A 16,190-nucleotide genomic window follows, 5' to 3' on the forward strand; every position below is an offset into this window, starting at 1 on the left:
GATTGATATCAACATTTGTATCAAGTTATTATCAACCGTAGCATCTTGTAATGGAACATTCGTTTGATACGGTAAATATGGGTACATTAGAGCGCTTTTCAATAACGCCTAATGATTACGCTTAATATTTCCAAAAAAATATGTATAGATGAGGGATAGAAGGACGTACATGCATCGTATTCACACCCACATGTTCTATCGTTGTGTCCCCGAGCCGGGAAAGTTGCATCCGCCGCTCAACGGGGGGCGTACGATCATTTTTTTTAGGGGTAAGTTCGTGTTCATGGGGGTAAGTTGGCTAACGAATCGTCCTTCTTCCCGAGGGAAGGGTCCGACAGATATCGATGCGTAGAAGTAAAGAGGCACGTTTTTATCGAGACGCTTATTGGCTGACGTTATTACGCACTGTGTTGTGCTTATTTCTGACGATTAAAATATATGCCTGTGTCATCTATCTTATAATTTCTGTCAGTTCATTATTACATATATGCTGTTATAAGATTCCAAATCGATTTTTAATCGAATTCCGCTTCAACGAATTATTATTAATAAAATATCGCTGGCTAATTTGTTAATTGTTTCAATATATTACGATAATTTTTATTTTCTCTGACTTATAAAATAAAATATATATATTATAAACATATATTTTAAATATATTAATTATAATCATAAATTCTATGCGCAGTAAGTATGCAGTAAGTTATTCTTCGCGTCAGATTCTTAATTTTTCGATATATATATTCGGTATTTTAAACTCAAGCTGTATATTAAATTTTAATTAAGGCAAAGTTGAAAGTTATTAAAAACAGAGTATTATATTATATTTAAATTTTAAATTTAAATTATTAAAATTTCCCTTCGTTCTCGACTCTGTAATTATTTTATTTTTTGCATTTTCTCTCCCTCCCTCTCTTTCTCTCTGTTATCTTCTACAATTATCTTTTAGATTTATCTTCTAGAATTAATCCTGTTGAAAAAATATTCGATAACTGCGAAATATACTATACTGAACAACCATGTCACCAATCGAAAGCTCGAAGTACGCCAAATTAAATTAAATAATTTATTGAAAGATAAGTAACGTTTGTTCTTCTTGATTTTCGATTACATTCTCTCTCTATTTTTTCTAACTATATATGCGAATCGCAATCTTTAGCCTTGACATACCTTTGAAAAAGATGGCATCGTACGCATCGTGACAAAACGGCGGCATTTTGATTTTCGGTTGACTAATATGCTGTAAAACGCAGTGACAACAGGCGAAACTGTAAATCCCGTCGTAAAATTATGCTCGTCGCGACCAGCGCGTACGTGTGCAAAACTATAAATATTAATGCTTCCCAAAAATAGTTCTTCTCCTTTGGCTCCGTTCCTCCTTTTTTTTATTTCTCTCCTTCTCGCTTCCTCGCTACGATGTCGTAAATCAAGCCGCTAGAAGGAGGTTGTCAGCGAAAAATACGGCGGATAAAGGCGACTAGGGGGTAAGAGTTTGTTTTAGATGCCAGAATCCCTTTCGCTCGACGAGAAACATTGCTCTCGGCAGCCGCGACTTTCTTTCAAGGATTGGATATGATATCATCCCCCCTTCGGTCTTTTCCATTATGCTCTACGATAAAAAGTTAGTGCATAAGTCGAAAAATATCTTTTTTAGGTGAAAATATTCAATTTTGTCAATCCGTTGCGTTTTGGATGTGCACATAATTCTCGTAGGGAAATAACAATTCTATCTACTTCTAAATCTATCCCTTTCACAATTTTGACAGATGCTCAAGTCTACCATTAGTGATAAAAACATTTTTTTTTACTGGGTATGTGTATGAATTTTTTAAAATTATCTTTTTGATACTTTCACAAAAAATCTAAAGAGATAATTTTTATCTACGAAAATGTCAATTAACTTTCTTATCTTGTGTTTCAAAAGAAAAGAGATATGTACATATGAAGGGGTTCTGCTAGATTGCTGGATCAGCTTGCATACATATATTGAACTATTCAGTATTTTGAATCCTGGAGCGACCGAAGTATCCAAAATGTGGAGAAAATAAATAAAATTGTTAATTTCATTATCATATTTCGAGGATTTTTCATATTTTACGTATACGTACCCTTCGTGACTTTTCGAAGGGACGGTCTGCCATATTTTTGTCGGCGATCCTTCTTAAAGATACCTATCAGTTTTTATCTGACCACACATCGCTTGTAGAAATCTTATCTCAGAGTCACCGCAGCCGCTTGCCACTCTGTCATCTTACGATGCCGAATTTTGCTTTGATCCCTCGCTTCGAGTTTACCTCAAGGGAGACAACCAAGGGACTGACACGGCCACTTACAACCTAACTCTGAAATTAGTCGCATAAATTATGTATGCGCGCAACGAATATCATTGGAAGTAAATCGTCGAAATTGCTTCAAGGTATCAATAAAATACAATAACAAATTGTATAAAATAATTATACATTATTAAAAATTACATAATTATGTTAAAATTAAAACTGATTTATAATATATGTAAAGAAGTCTGATTTTTTCAGATTGACATTATCTATAAAATTATTATAGTTGTCACTCAAAAAAATTGCTATTAATGAGGTAATGTTTAATTAAGGCCAATGCTTTTTGCCTGTACAACTTGACACGTTCGTGAAATGTGTGCGTTCAGCGAATAACGATTTATTAGATTTCTCATCGATTCGCGTGCGTCGGCGATGGCAACAAGAGGAAAGATCCCAGTGGTACGGCTTGCCGACAGAGTTTGTCATTTCACTAATGACTCCAAGACAAGATCTCGGATCCAGATCGCCTCTTCTCTCCTTCTTCTTTCGCTTTCTAACGGCATAATCTATTTCTATCTCCAATCTTACCGCAGAATCTACAAACTTTAGCGTGTCGGACGCATCGTGACCGCCTTTGGTGCCTCACACATGAGCGACGTCTATGAAAGAAGAGATGTGCGCTTTTAGTGGATCGTAACGAAATTTTAGTAGACCGTAAATTCCGCCGACATTTCCAATTATGTCGGTTTTCGCGTAGAGTTCCACCTATTGGTGTTTTTACATATTGTAAAAGATAATGCTCCTTCTGAATCTTGATCAATCGCTCGAAACATGTTTGAAAACACAAAGAGAAACAAGAAGCCATGGGAAAAAGTTACTAAATGCCAATGTCTCTTTCAGTAGTTTCTCTTTCTTGGCAAAAATATTGTTATTGTTGTAACATAAAATAGAGTATTTCTCAGAAAAATATAGAATAGCATATAATGCATTCCAAGTATTCTGATAATCTTCATATTTTGTGAGATTTTTTGATTTTGATATAAACTTGATGCGAGAATTAATAACAAGATTTAAATTCAATATTGCAGATATGACTTATGTTTATAAAAAATTTTCAAATATTTTCAGATATTCCTGAGAATTAAAAAAATAAACTTCTCATTTATATGTCTTATTAAATAAAAAATATATAAAATGTTTATGTTACATATTAAAATTAGAAAATGTAATAATCTGAAGATGAGAGTAGAGTACTTATGTATATGTATAAGGGTTCTACATTTTGATATTAATTCCATACTCTTTCCACGTCATTCATACAAACAGATGAAGAAAACGAAAATAACGAATAACATCAGTCAGAAAGCTAGGCGGGCAATATCCTCGAACCTTTTCGTGCCATTGGCCGTGACCACGCAATAAATCGAGTCTAATGATTAATTAAATATAATGACTGCAGTGGTCATGACTGATGAGTCTGCTGAGACAATATCTGTCTTATGTTGGCGAGCCTCAAACCGAATGTGGACACAGATGCATGACTGCGCTTGCAACATTGTGATCAGATGAAATCATATGCTAGATATCGATTGCAAATTTCAAAGAAATACCTTGTATTATTGTGTATTGTAAAAATATGAAATGAAATATTGCAAATGTGAAAAATACTCGCAAAATAAAAAAGCCGAAATAAACTTATAATCACATTTATATATAACATGAAGATGATTTGTAAACATAATTTAATCTTTGATAAAATATATGTAGAAGGTATGAAAAAATGCGGAATAAGAATATGTGCGTATATACGCACACAAAATTGTATAAATTCTTACATAGAAATTTTTTAAATTCTATTTCGATAAAGAATTCAGAATATTTAATTCTTTGATTTCTTGGATCTATTTGATTAAAGTTTCAACAACAAATATCGATAAATGCTATAATTAAACTGTTATAAATTTTTATCCCCCGTGCAAAATATTTTATAATAATATATTACATAATAAAATATTTTGTTTAATTCTAATGTTAAATAAAACTCGAAAAGAAATTTGGGGAAAATATCTGAGGAAGCAAATAATTTGTTTGTGTCTCCTTTTTAAAATCGCGTTTCTAAAACATTGCATTTCTGATCTGAATCTTTATAAATTTCCTAACCAGAATCCACATAATTCTTTTAAGAAACCTGATTACATTCCAATTAGATCCCAGAAATTTTTCACATTATATTCAATCCTTAAAATTATTATAATTATAATTATTATGATATATGTGAGAAAAAATGTATATCTTTGGTGCGCCCAATGCGAGTTCATAAACTCGCTCACGCGTTATATGCATAGATTTGTCTTCGCTCGATGTCTCGCGCTGTTAGTAAAGCAACAGAAGGTGGATGGAAAACATCATTCAGTCCATGCCTCCTAAGTACACGAAAGAGCCACGCGAGTCCACCTTTATGGTAGTTATTAATATCAAATAGTCAGCCACCGTGCCCATTACGGACATAATGGGACTTCATTTTTTGCCATGACAATGAGGCACCCCGTTAAAGCACTCGATGTATTTGCATTATTTATGCGGGTGATTAAGCTCTGCTAATATATTCAACGACATAGTGTAGAACGGAACAGTATTAAACAAAGGCCGCTGTAAATAGCATGTTTATAGCATGTAGATATCGAAAATATGAAAATCTGTGAAAGATTAGATCCGCATATTCGCCTTAAAACAATATAAAACAATATTGAACTGTTATTGAACTTCAAATTGTTCAAAGAAAGAGCATAAATGATCTCGACTTTTGTATATCAAAATTAACATTGATTATATTTAATTAAAATGTTAAATTATTATGAAGAGAAGATATATCGTATACTTTTCTCCTATAGTTTTTTTTTCCAAAACGCTTTATAGACTACAGCCATCTATTTCTGTAGATGGAAATTAAAAGAAATTTCGGTTTTCTATAAATGTTAATAACCAACAGTCAATATTATGCTAATTATAAATATAAAAATTATTCAAATAAAATTATTATAACTTTTATGAAAGATTTAAATCAATTGAATAAAACTGATATTTATTTTATAATCATTAAAAATTTTAATACAATTTATTTGAGATGTTATGTAGAAATAAAGGAAGAAAAAGAGACAAAATTTAATAAAATTTTGAAAAATGATATAGAGAAATATTTAATGAATAAAACAATAATTATCTATGTATTATATCTTTGTATACAGAGAAAATCTTACATAAAAATTACATGATAAATATCTCATTTTTATTTTAAAATTGTAGTTTAACATTTTATGGTAAAAGAAACGGCACATTATTACTTATGATAAAAAGTGTTAACTTCTTTGACCATCAATCGAAAATATGATACAAATAGTAGTAAATATTACAATGTACAATATAAAAAAAACCGCTCTTAGTAAAGCAAAATTATCTATTTAATTTGTCATAATAAATTCGCTACTTTGTAACTTTGTAACAGATTTATTATCAGCGATTCTCTAAAAATATATAGGTTATTATTAAGTTTATTGTAGACCAGTATATATATAAAAACAAAAATAACTAGTTGATGACCAACATTATTGGAGATTCGTCACAATAAGATTTTGAAGAAAGAATAGAATTTTTTAAATTCAACGAACGTCAAGCCCGCAAATAATCCATTTCAATAAAAATAAACAATAGACAATCTGCAATTTCTCTATTGGATTATTTTGCACATCTTGTGCAAATAATGTAACAGAGAAAAAGAGCAAAAAAAAATGGCAGAGGACATTAACAAATTTTTTCTTTCAAGAATAATACAATACACACATTTTTTAAATCTACTTACGGCAAAGTTACCTCCTACCATTGACATACGATATTAAATCCGAGATTTATTGAAAAAGACTTAGATCCTTTTTCAAAGAAGTTTAAAAAAGTAATTTGTCTCGACCGAACAATACTCTTAGGTATCCTGGTGGAATTCGCTAATGCGTTTTTGCAGACTTCGACTATACAAAATAAGCATGGTCTATGCGATTTCCTAACCTCAAAAGCTAACGAACTAGTTTACCTGCTTATGACTAAAAAAGGAACGCAAGATTCGAAGATAATTTTGCATGACGAGACGATAAAAGAAAATAAGAAAAGAAAAAAATGCAAATAGTTTAACATTTATTTGATTTTTAATGCGAATAGTTTAACATTTAGTTAATTTTATATTCATTTTGTTACACGAAAAATTGAAAAAATTAAAAATTAAAAATTTTGCCAAAATTTTTCATGTTTATACATTCCGTTTTTCATTTAAAAACTAATATATTGATATATCTTCATATTTAAAAAATAAATCATTGCTCTTGCATTAACAATACTGTATAACATTATTTTTTTTACTTGCAAATTAAAAAAAATATAAATGTATAATTTTATAGGATTCAATAGTAGATCTAATAGCTAATGTTTGCAAATGTTTTAACATTCGCTGTTTCATTTGCTTTGATACAGGAATTTATATTCAGTAAATTCAAAAAACTTCTTTATATCCGTAAATCTTTAAAGGCTCTAACCTTTAATGATGTAACATCATTTTTCGTTTTTCAGCGGTATGATAAGTATTCTATTACGAGAATTTTATTAACACTTTCATTTTTATATTTTATAATTATTTTTGAAATACTATACGTGCTAATTATAAATTCTAACAATATTAATCTTAATCATGAAAAAGAACATTCTCAAAACATCATCTGCTGTAGCATGTTAAATTTCATAAGATATAATTTTTCTTTGCAATTTTAATTGCAAATGCCACAAAATTGCAATGTAATACAATTTTAAAAACAGAATCTTAAAAATCGAATTTGTATTTAACATAAAAAACTACAATATAAGAGTGATTATTCTTTTTCTTATTTTTTCTTATTGAATTATGTTTTCTCTCTATTCTATCGTTGTCATATTAATCATATTTATCATATATTTGTTATAATTTTAACAATATAAAAATAGGTTCTCATACTTAGAAAATTATTATAAAATAAAAATCCAAAAATTCTTTAAATTTAATATTCAATGTATTAATTTCATTTTAAAATTAATTTCGATATGAAATTTATGTTTAGCAACGACGGTGTCAGTCTTCGAACTTTATGATTATGTTAATTACCGCGTATCTATCACTAGCTATTGCACGATAAAAAACTAAACTTAACGATTACAAAATAAAAAACAAACTTGGAAACTGGCGCGTAAAATATCTGTTGTTACATTCCAAACGAGATGTTTATGCATCAAGAGACGGGGAAACACTTCTTCGTCGTGTATAAAATCGCGAAATCTTATCATTTGCACCTTCCCCCGAATATTGGGCGTGAACCAAGAGCGGAACATGCGCCTTAGCGAGCATGATGCCTACTTGCTTGTGATAGGTTGACGAGCGTCTCTCTATCTGATGATCACCAAGGCTGTCGGCGCCAATGGGACGTTGGTACCGGTGGGGAAGCGATCAACAGTGGGTACAGATCCGGTTCAGGAAATGGCGATTTGGAAGGGATGTAAGGCGGTGTTAATCACGGTGGGGTGGAGAAGCACCAGGTTGGTCGAGCCTCAGTAAGAGACAAAAAAGGGATCACAACGCCCAATGGGAGAGGAAGAAGGGGATGCTTCGACCGCGTTACCTCGGCAGGAGTTCTAAGTTTTCAGTCCCGCTGCGAACGCAGCAAGTAGCACACAACGGGTGTTTTACCATCTCTGAACGAGACGTCCCGGACGTCCGGGGAGGCGTGTGTGTAACGCATGTTATGTGCACGGTTGTAAAGTGCTCGAGTGCCTCTAAGCATGATCGATCGGAGATACCATATTCGCTGTCAAAACTCGTCCGAAATGTATTCGCGCGCAGTCGCGCGATAACGAGTAGTTAACGAGTCCAAGCGGGGGATCACTGATATCATTGTTGTTGCACGTGTAAAATTGTGCGTCAGTCGCAATGGGACGCAATGGTGTATTAATATGAAATTGTTAGATGCTAGGTGTTTCCACGAAAGCTTAGAACGAGAAAACTAACAGTGAATCTGGAATGAAGTGCATCTGCGAGCTATATAGGCGCCTAACGAATCGATATTTTAATGTTCATAATTGTATACTATCGTCAAAATATTTGACTCATTGCTCTAGGAATAAGGATATATTTCCTGATGCATCTAACTCGACGCGACATGTTCCGCGTCGTCTTCTTTTGGTGCTAATTTCTAAAATTCATCAACGTTGAAAGTATAACATAATGAATTACATAGACGGCGTGCCGCCAGTTGCCCAGTTGCATCATATCACAAATCTGGGTATCAAGCTGTCACCCGGGGGTGGAGGACCGACCGGTGGATCAACCGATATCGTTGCCAGTGTTCAACCGCCCCCGGGAGTCGAGGCGCCGTCTCACCACTTCCATCATCAGGGTTACCCACCGCATCATCCTCACACGGCCACCCACATGGGCCCTCCACACATGGGGCATCACATGGGCCATCATCCGAGTTACGCGGCGCGTGACTTTATTTTGCGAACACGGGAACACGAGTTTAATGCGACGGCAAGTCCTACCACCCCCGAGAGTGGATTGAGCCTCTTCACATCGCTACATCACGATGGTACAGCCGCGACGATGCAGCAATTCCCGCATCATCCCGGCCAACATTCACTGGCCGCCAGTCACTATCCCGGGGCACCCTATTCCCAGGATACCAGGTTACCACCTCATCATCATCAGTATCTCGCTTCGCCGCATTTGCCGCCATCTTCGATTCAACATCCGCAACATCCGGCCATGCCTCATCCAGGTCATTTCATGAGGTATATGAGGAACAGCGATGGACCTGTTGGCGGCCCTCCAGTCGTCGGCGGTCAACATCAAGAATATTCGTGCATGTGGTTAGATCCGGACACTTCGGGCAGAAAACTCTGTGGCAAGCTCTTCAATAGTCTCTCCGATATTGTGACGCATTTGCAGGTGGAACACGTGGGCGGAGCCGAAAGCACAACGCACGCGTGCTTCTGGCAGGGTTGTTCGCGCAACGGCAAAGCCTTCAAGGCCAAGTACAAACTCGTCAATCATATAAGGGTGCACACAGGGGAAAAACCCTTTCCGTGTGTACATCCGGGCTGCGGCAAGGTTTTTGCCAGATCAGAAAATCTCAAGATACATAAGAGGACGCACACTGGTGAGTACTATTTTTATACCATTTATTCAAAAGTGCTGTTTGCTTCTTCAATAAGTCTTTTATTGATCTTACATAGGACGAAAACTAGTACGATATGATTGGCCTATTAATCTTATATTTGTATTGATTTTATTATGTGATGTATATGCGACGATTTTTGTATAAGAGAAATGCAAGTATAATCCTATTCGTTTCAAAGTTACCAGGCGTACATGATACAAGAAACATTGTATTTGCATAAATACTAAGTTAAATCTCTATACGATCATAATACTATATCATTTCTTAAGAAACGGATTCACGCCGATATCAAATTTCCTGATGAAATCGAAAATTAGATTCACGTATAAACTTTATTCACGCGAGAAATCAGGAAGACAAAACGTCGCGCTTTTTCGAATTTCGTTCCCAAGAATTTCTTAGATGCCATTAACGTGACGTTCACGCTCTGGACGCCCGGGTTACTCTTGTCAGATCTGATTCAGACTTGGATGTGCCCTTTCCGCGAATCGATTCATCTCGACCGACGTTGAGAGAGCCGTATTAACTCCGTTTTCGAAAGATCTACCGCAAACCGCCGAATCGTATAAATTATATCCAGCGTGTAAACTAGCTCCTTCGTGAATCATACTCGAATCTCACCGGAATTCGGCCAAGCGTGAGAGTATGATTAATTCGAGAACGTTACTTATTCTCCGTCGTAAAGATTACAAAGAGGTAAACAGGTTAACGGTTTCTTGTGCTGTGTGTCAACAATTTCCACTGATGTAGCGAAATCACACGGCTTATATACTAGAGTACAGTAAATAAGAGTCACAGTACATAAAAGTAAATAAAACGCGCGATGACGATAGAGTTCTATTGCTATGTTTCTCTCTATTATTTATATTCCGGGACCATTATTTTTGATCCGTTTGTCTTATCCACGAGACGCCGTCGGCGCCTCGAGCAGCTTCAATATAATCAACTGGTTGTTTACGATGACAAGATTTTTTCGGGGCGCAATTAAGAAATTACCGAGCCGTATATCGTGTCGTTTTATGTCCGACGGATCTGGACAATGTATTTGCATATTTATTCGTCGGATAGGCATCCCATCATCGGTCGATGCGACGGCTAGTTGAGTCTCTGTTGTTAACAGATTTCTTTTTCTCTAAGTTTAATTTGCATTTTTTAATTTGTATTTTATTTTTATAGAAGTCACCTGTGTTTCTTCTTTTCTTAATTATTTTATAAGTATTTTATAATTAATTGTGATCATTGTGTGATATAAATAAATATATAGTATAGGATATATTATATAGTTATTAGTATATATAATTTTAAAAAATATCATGCTGCTTTTAATGTGCAATAAGTGTTTCATTAAAAATAATAAATCAATAGTAATTATTATTTTTACATTTTTTATCATTCTTGTGTTTTATACATATATCAATAATAACTATTTTTATATTTTTTATCATTCTTATTATATACATATATATAAAGAAAATATTCTATATAATTTTCTATAAAACGCATGGGGAAATTTTATCACTTTAAAATTGGTACAATTAAAATTCATGTAATTATAAAAATTAATATATTCTTATTCCTCTTATCAATCTTTACATTATTATAATGTTATATAATGTTGTACATATATAATTTTATTCATTAAATGCTCACACAGAAAGATACTTTCCAACTAATAATTCAAAAGGTGTATTGAAAAAAGGAATAAATATTTTTATTCAACACTATACAATGACTCTTAATTCCCTGGAAAAATTTACTATTCCCATCGTGTAATCTAGAAACACGTGCAGCAGTAATACACCAAATGTGCATATTATTTTGCGCTTATCCACCCGCTCTTAATGACTTTTATTAATGAAATCGTATACGGAGTATACGTCGACATCCGCAGGTGCCCGTATTTTCGGTCGCACGATGCGGATTCGTGCACTTCATCGTCGTACTCCACCCCGAGATGGGGGGCAGTATATCACGTGTGATTAAATTTCGTTTTCATTTATAACAAACGCCACCCTTCCGACGCCATTGTGGAGTGTGTGAGCTTTCTCTCTCTATCTCTCTCTCTCTCTCTCTCTCTTCTCTCCCTTTTCCTCTCTCTTTCTCCGGTTGACAGTTTGGGACTCGCCCAGATCGACGCTATGCCACCCTAAATCGTGCGTTGAGATATATATGTTGTGTTATAACAACTATTGTGTCCCCTACGGAGAGCTTGAGACCGTGTTTCAAAATCGCATGGATATTTATACATTCGTTATATAAATATTGATTGTTATCGTGATTTTAAATTTGATGTGAGATTTCCTTTTTTCTCGTATCAGATATTATTTTGATATTATTTTCATATTAGTGACATTTTCCTTTCTTTTCATATTATCAATATTATCAATATTATCAATATTATCAATATTATCAACGCTACATTTTATTGTACCGATAATCGTTTTAGCATTTAATATTCTCTCAGGCATGCGATTTTCCGTCAAACACAAATGTTTACTTATAAACGGCGCCTCTTAACACGAAGAACGGAATAAACTCGTATAAAACGTTTAAAAAATGATCGAAAGCGCCAACATGAGCGTCGTGATGAATAAAAACTCATTTCTGCTCGTGGCGACCCTCATGCGACCCTTGTCGAAATAAATTGGCGTTTTCGAGAAACAATCCTCGATCCACGCACGACTTCACGCATTGTTTTCGCACGTTGCTCGTTGAACGAACGCGTACACGCATCACGCCTCTTTATTACGCTTATTTCTTTCCCTGCTCCTCTCATGCTTCTTTCACGTCGTCCATCGAAAAACGCAAATACGATCTGACAGCGCTACTTGGTCCCCTCGCAAGTGGCACGGTAAATATTTTCCTCGATATGTATTCCATTCCAAACATATTCTACCATTGTTTTCCGCAGACAGAAACAAATTTCAATGATGTATAATTCTACTCGTCGTTATTTCGAGAATCTATTTGAAGTATTAAAATTACAGAATAAATTATGCAACGATATATGTAAAGAAAATTATTTTTAAAAAGCGAACATATTTTTATGCTGAATTCCTTCAACGTTTACTTCAATTATATATTTAGAATATTAATTATATCAATATCAATCATATTTTTAATAATTTTATAAAAACATGTTTGATAATTATGTACCAATGTAAAATTATTAAATAAAAAATATTTATTACATATATGTTTGCGATTGCATTAATGTAATTCAGAATTAATAGCGGTTTTTTAATTTTATCTTTAAATTATTTAATTAATGTAGATTTGCTTTCTGCAATTATCTAATAATAACAATAATAATAATAATAATAATAATAATAATAATAATAATAATAATAATAATAACAATAAGCGATTATCCAATAATAATAATAATAATAATAAGCGATTATATAATAATAATAATGATAATAATCAGTTAATTTAATCTAGATATATTTTTCTTTTGTAACATGTAGAAATAATTTATTTTTAATAGTAACAGTGTACGGCGATTATCATAATGTGATAATACCGTACTTTAGCACCATAAGGATTCCAAGCACAAAATAGCCAAGTACGGGACTAGGTGACGTTGCACTTAACGATGATCGATGAAGCGCAGCATCCATTAGCATAGAAATGTGATTTCGAATCGCGGTATCGAAACGCTAGTGTACCGTAACTGTTGTGCCGGAATACGGGCAAATTGAGACAAACTAAAAATTAAATCGCCGCGCTCTCCGCGACAATAAAGAGCACAAACGTAAACAACCGATCGCAATCTGTTCGCCATTCGCTTAATATAAAGAAACAAAATGAACGCTGCTTCCAATTGTTTTCGTCGTCGCGAGAGAAGATCCGTCCTATTAATCCGCAGATGCGATCCGGTGAGACGACCCGGTCAGTCATTAGGCATAAATCGATATGCATTTTAAAGCAGCTTACTCGCCCCTTTTCCGCAACGGCGGGGGGAGGAGGGAGGAAAGAGCGAAAAAAAGAAGCGAAGAATAGTCTGTTGCGGGCCCAGAACCGATCTTGCGAGTGTGCGTGGAACGAGCAGCGGCGATTGGTCAGATCGACAATGGATCCCTTAAGCTCGCACGTCATTGGTCAGGATTTTCGGAGGGTTAGACGCGGAGAATAGAGGGATGATATAGGGATGAGTCGTCACGAAGGGTGTCGTGGAATAAGCGTTAAGTAGGGGGCGAAATGCTGTGTCGGGGGAAGAGCTAGAATGCGCGACGACGACACAGGCGAGTAAATGGCTATTCGCTCAAGCTGCGACGAAACTTGCGTATGACAAAGTTACGCGAACCGGTTCCATTGATCCTTTAATTGTCGCCGACGATAAACAAGGATTTTTTTTAGAGATTGCAAGTACGATAGGGGCGGCTCTATAAAAATTAAAATCTATATTAAATAAGATTTCTTTTGGAAAGAAAATCAATAAATGTAAGCTACCAAAGGAAACCAACAATTGATTTAACAACCGATTAATTGTGAGAATAATTTATCGAATAATTTATACGCAGATGTATACAATGAGAGAGGGAATTTGGATGACAGTGGACACAGAGTGAATCAAAGTGATGATTTATTTATTTACGTATGTTTGTAAAAAGAAGTCGAATAATATTACTATTTTGTTTTATATACCTTGAAAGATAATATACAATCACCGGCAATCGCTACCATTTTGCCGGAAGTCACGCTGTCTCGTGAAATGGCTGTGGTAAAGTTACCGTTTCCACGACCGATCCGGAGGGCTCGCGATCGTGAGTCGCCGCCAGCCAGCGTAAAGGCAATTACTCTCGGCGGAGGCTGGCATATTTCGTACTCCTGCATCGTCGGGATACGAATAGGGCACGTAAAATGTCCTGGCAAGAGAGAAAAGGAGAGAAAGATGGAGAGAAACGGCGATGGAAAAGTACAGAACTGGTGCTTCGTTCTCGTACCCGTTTCGTGTCGAGCGGTACGAAAGATGCGTCTCGACGACGAGACGGAGGTAGGAAAGAAAGAGAAGCGAGAACAAGAGAAAGAGAGAGAGAGAGATAGAGAAAGAGAGAGGTGGAGTCGAGATAGGTAGAAAGGCCATGAGAAATTATGAGAAGAGAAGTACGAGGCCACACGAGGAGCGTTGCCCGAAGCGCGAGACGATATTTGCTCAACCGGAGAGCTACCGGCTGGAAATCGACGGCGATCGGCAGCATCGGGTGTATCTATTTGCCCGTGAATAATGACATTTTCGGAAATATCTGACGGAAAACGAATCGAGTCGGAACATGTATGGAGATTTATCGAGACACAGCGAAATTCGTATCCTTGCGAAATCAGACTTTGATATCTAAAATTTGATCTAGATAGCTCGAATGAAATATATGACGTCGGAAAAATCGAAAACCGTAGATTCGATATCTCATCTAAAGATATAAATCTCGTGCAAAAAATTGGTGCAAATTTTCATGCCTGACAGCGGAATAATCAATTAATAATATTGACATATTTTTTTTTACATTTTTTATTTATTACAAAACATTATCTTTCGGAAATATATCTCGAGATATAAATTATGGATCTATAAACACTTTGAAATGACAGCACTATTAGCGCCGGAAATTTATTACATAATGGATTAAAAGTAAGTTACACTTTGATCGAGAGATAAGCGTCCGAAATACCAAGAGGAGGGGGTGAGTAGGTTTCTGTACCGTTCTGTGCCAGCTCTTGGAGGGAAAGATACAAAGTTAATAGACCGTAAACCTATTTAGAGAGGCACGATTTAGGCGAAGAGGAGGCCACGCGAAATTTATGCGTTTTGCGTAACAAAGCCGAGGAGAGAAATACTTTTCTAGGAACGATGACAGCAGCATTGCACTGAGGTCAGACGGGGGGAATGATGCGGACGCGAGATTATCATATCGACGACTTATCGGAATCTTTTCTGTCGAGAAGATCGATGGAACGAGACGATGGTGCGCGCACCTCGATGAGATCGAGAAACTCGATTTGGAGATAAAACATCGTGAAATCAGACCGAATGGCGGATCTACGGTTGACAGATAATACAACTCTGCGATTTCGAGAATGCCCGACGAAGATCGATAGATCATGCATGCATCGCGTATCACTGACACCATCTCGCCAACAAAACGCAAAAAATTAATCTTCAAATTAATCTTCTTTGGCATCCATCGAATTATGATTATCGAGATTAAACGAAATGCAACGCTCGAAGTAAAAGATCGTCAAAATTTAATACATTGTATTGTGTCTCTCTCTTTTTCTTTCTCTCTTTCTCATGAGAAAAATACAATTGTTTATTCATTTATATAAGTTGCACAAATATATATACAATTTTATTTACGCTGATAAATTTACCGCTGATGGCACATATATATATATATATATACACACAAAATTATTGTTGAACGTTCTTGACAAGTGTTCTATAAGACTTTAAAACAATGATTAATATAATTCAAAAATTAGATAGACTTTAATTAAAATATATAATTAAAAAATTAGATAGACTAATTAAATTATATAATTCAAAAATTAGATAGACTTTAAAACAACAATTAATATAATTCAAAAATTAGGTCAAATAAAGCTTAAAATATAAAATAATAATTTGAATTGAGAGAGCTGTGTTTTCGCATTCTGGATTTATTTTCCG

The 16,190-nt window shown here is 34.8% G+C and overlaps 1 protein-coding gene and 1 long non-coding RNA gene across 5 annotated transcripts in view; one reads left to right on the forward strand and one right to left on the reverse strand.

Annotated features, from left to right (window-relative positions):
- Nucleotides 1-701: 701 nt before the first annotated feature.
- The window catches only part of LOC145960560 (uncharacterized), a 46,855-nt gene continuing 31,366 nt past the window's right edge, over nt 702-16,190 (reverse strand). The window contains exons 3-5 of one of the 2 annotated variants that reach the window (XR_014435403.1): nt 2,109-2,342; nt 1,171-1,609; nt 702-970 (exon numbers count right to left, since the gene is read on the reverse strand). This is a non-coding gene — a long non-coding RNA (uncharacterized LOC145960560). Of the gene's footprint in view, nt 971-1,029; nt 1,610-2,108; nt 2,343-16,190 lie in introns of those variants that run through there. The other variant, XR_014435402.1, reaches the window with a different exon arrangement.
- Nucleotides 8,008-16,190, forward strand: part of LOC145960559 (pair-rule protein odd-paired) — a 33,422-nt gene continuing 25,239 nt past the window's right edge. For all 3 annotated transcript variants that reach the window (XR_014435401.1, XM_083080119.1, XM_083080121.1), the window contains exon 1: nt 8,008-9,499. Coding sequence is in view for 2 of the 3 variants with exons in the window: in XM_083080119.1 (XP_082936245.1) it covers nt 8,566-9,499 (934 nt within the window). In the remaining variant the exon portion in view is untranslated. The remainder of the gene's footprint in view (nt 9,500-16,190) is intronic.

This window comes from Camponotus vicinus, unplaced genomic scaffold (assembly GCF_025532165.1).
Source record: "Camponotus vicinus isolate PSW18456_S1 unplaced genomic scaffold, iyCamVici1.0 SCAF_10, whole genome shotgun sequence".
Taxonomy (NCBI): Eukaryota; Metazoa; Arthropoda; class Insecta; order Hymenoptera; family Formicidae; genus Camponotus; species Camponotus vicinus.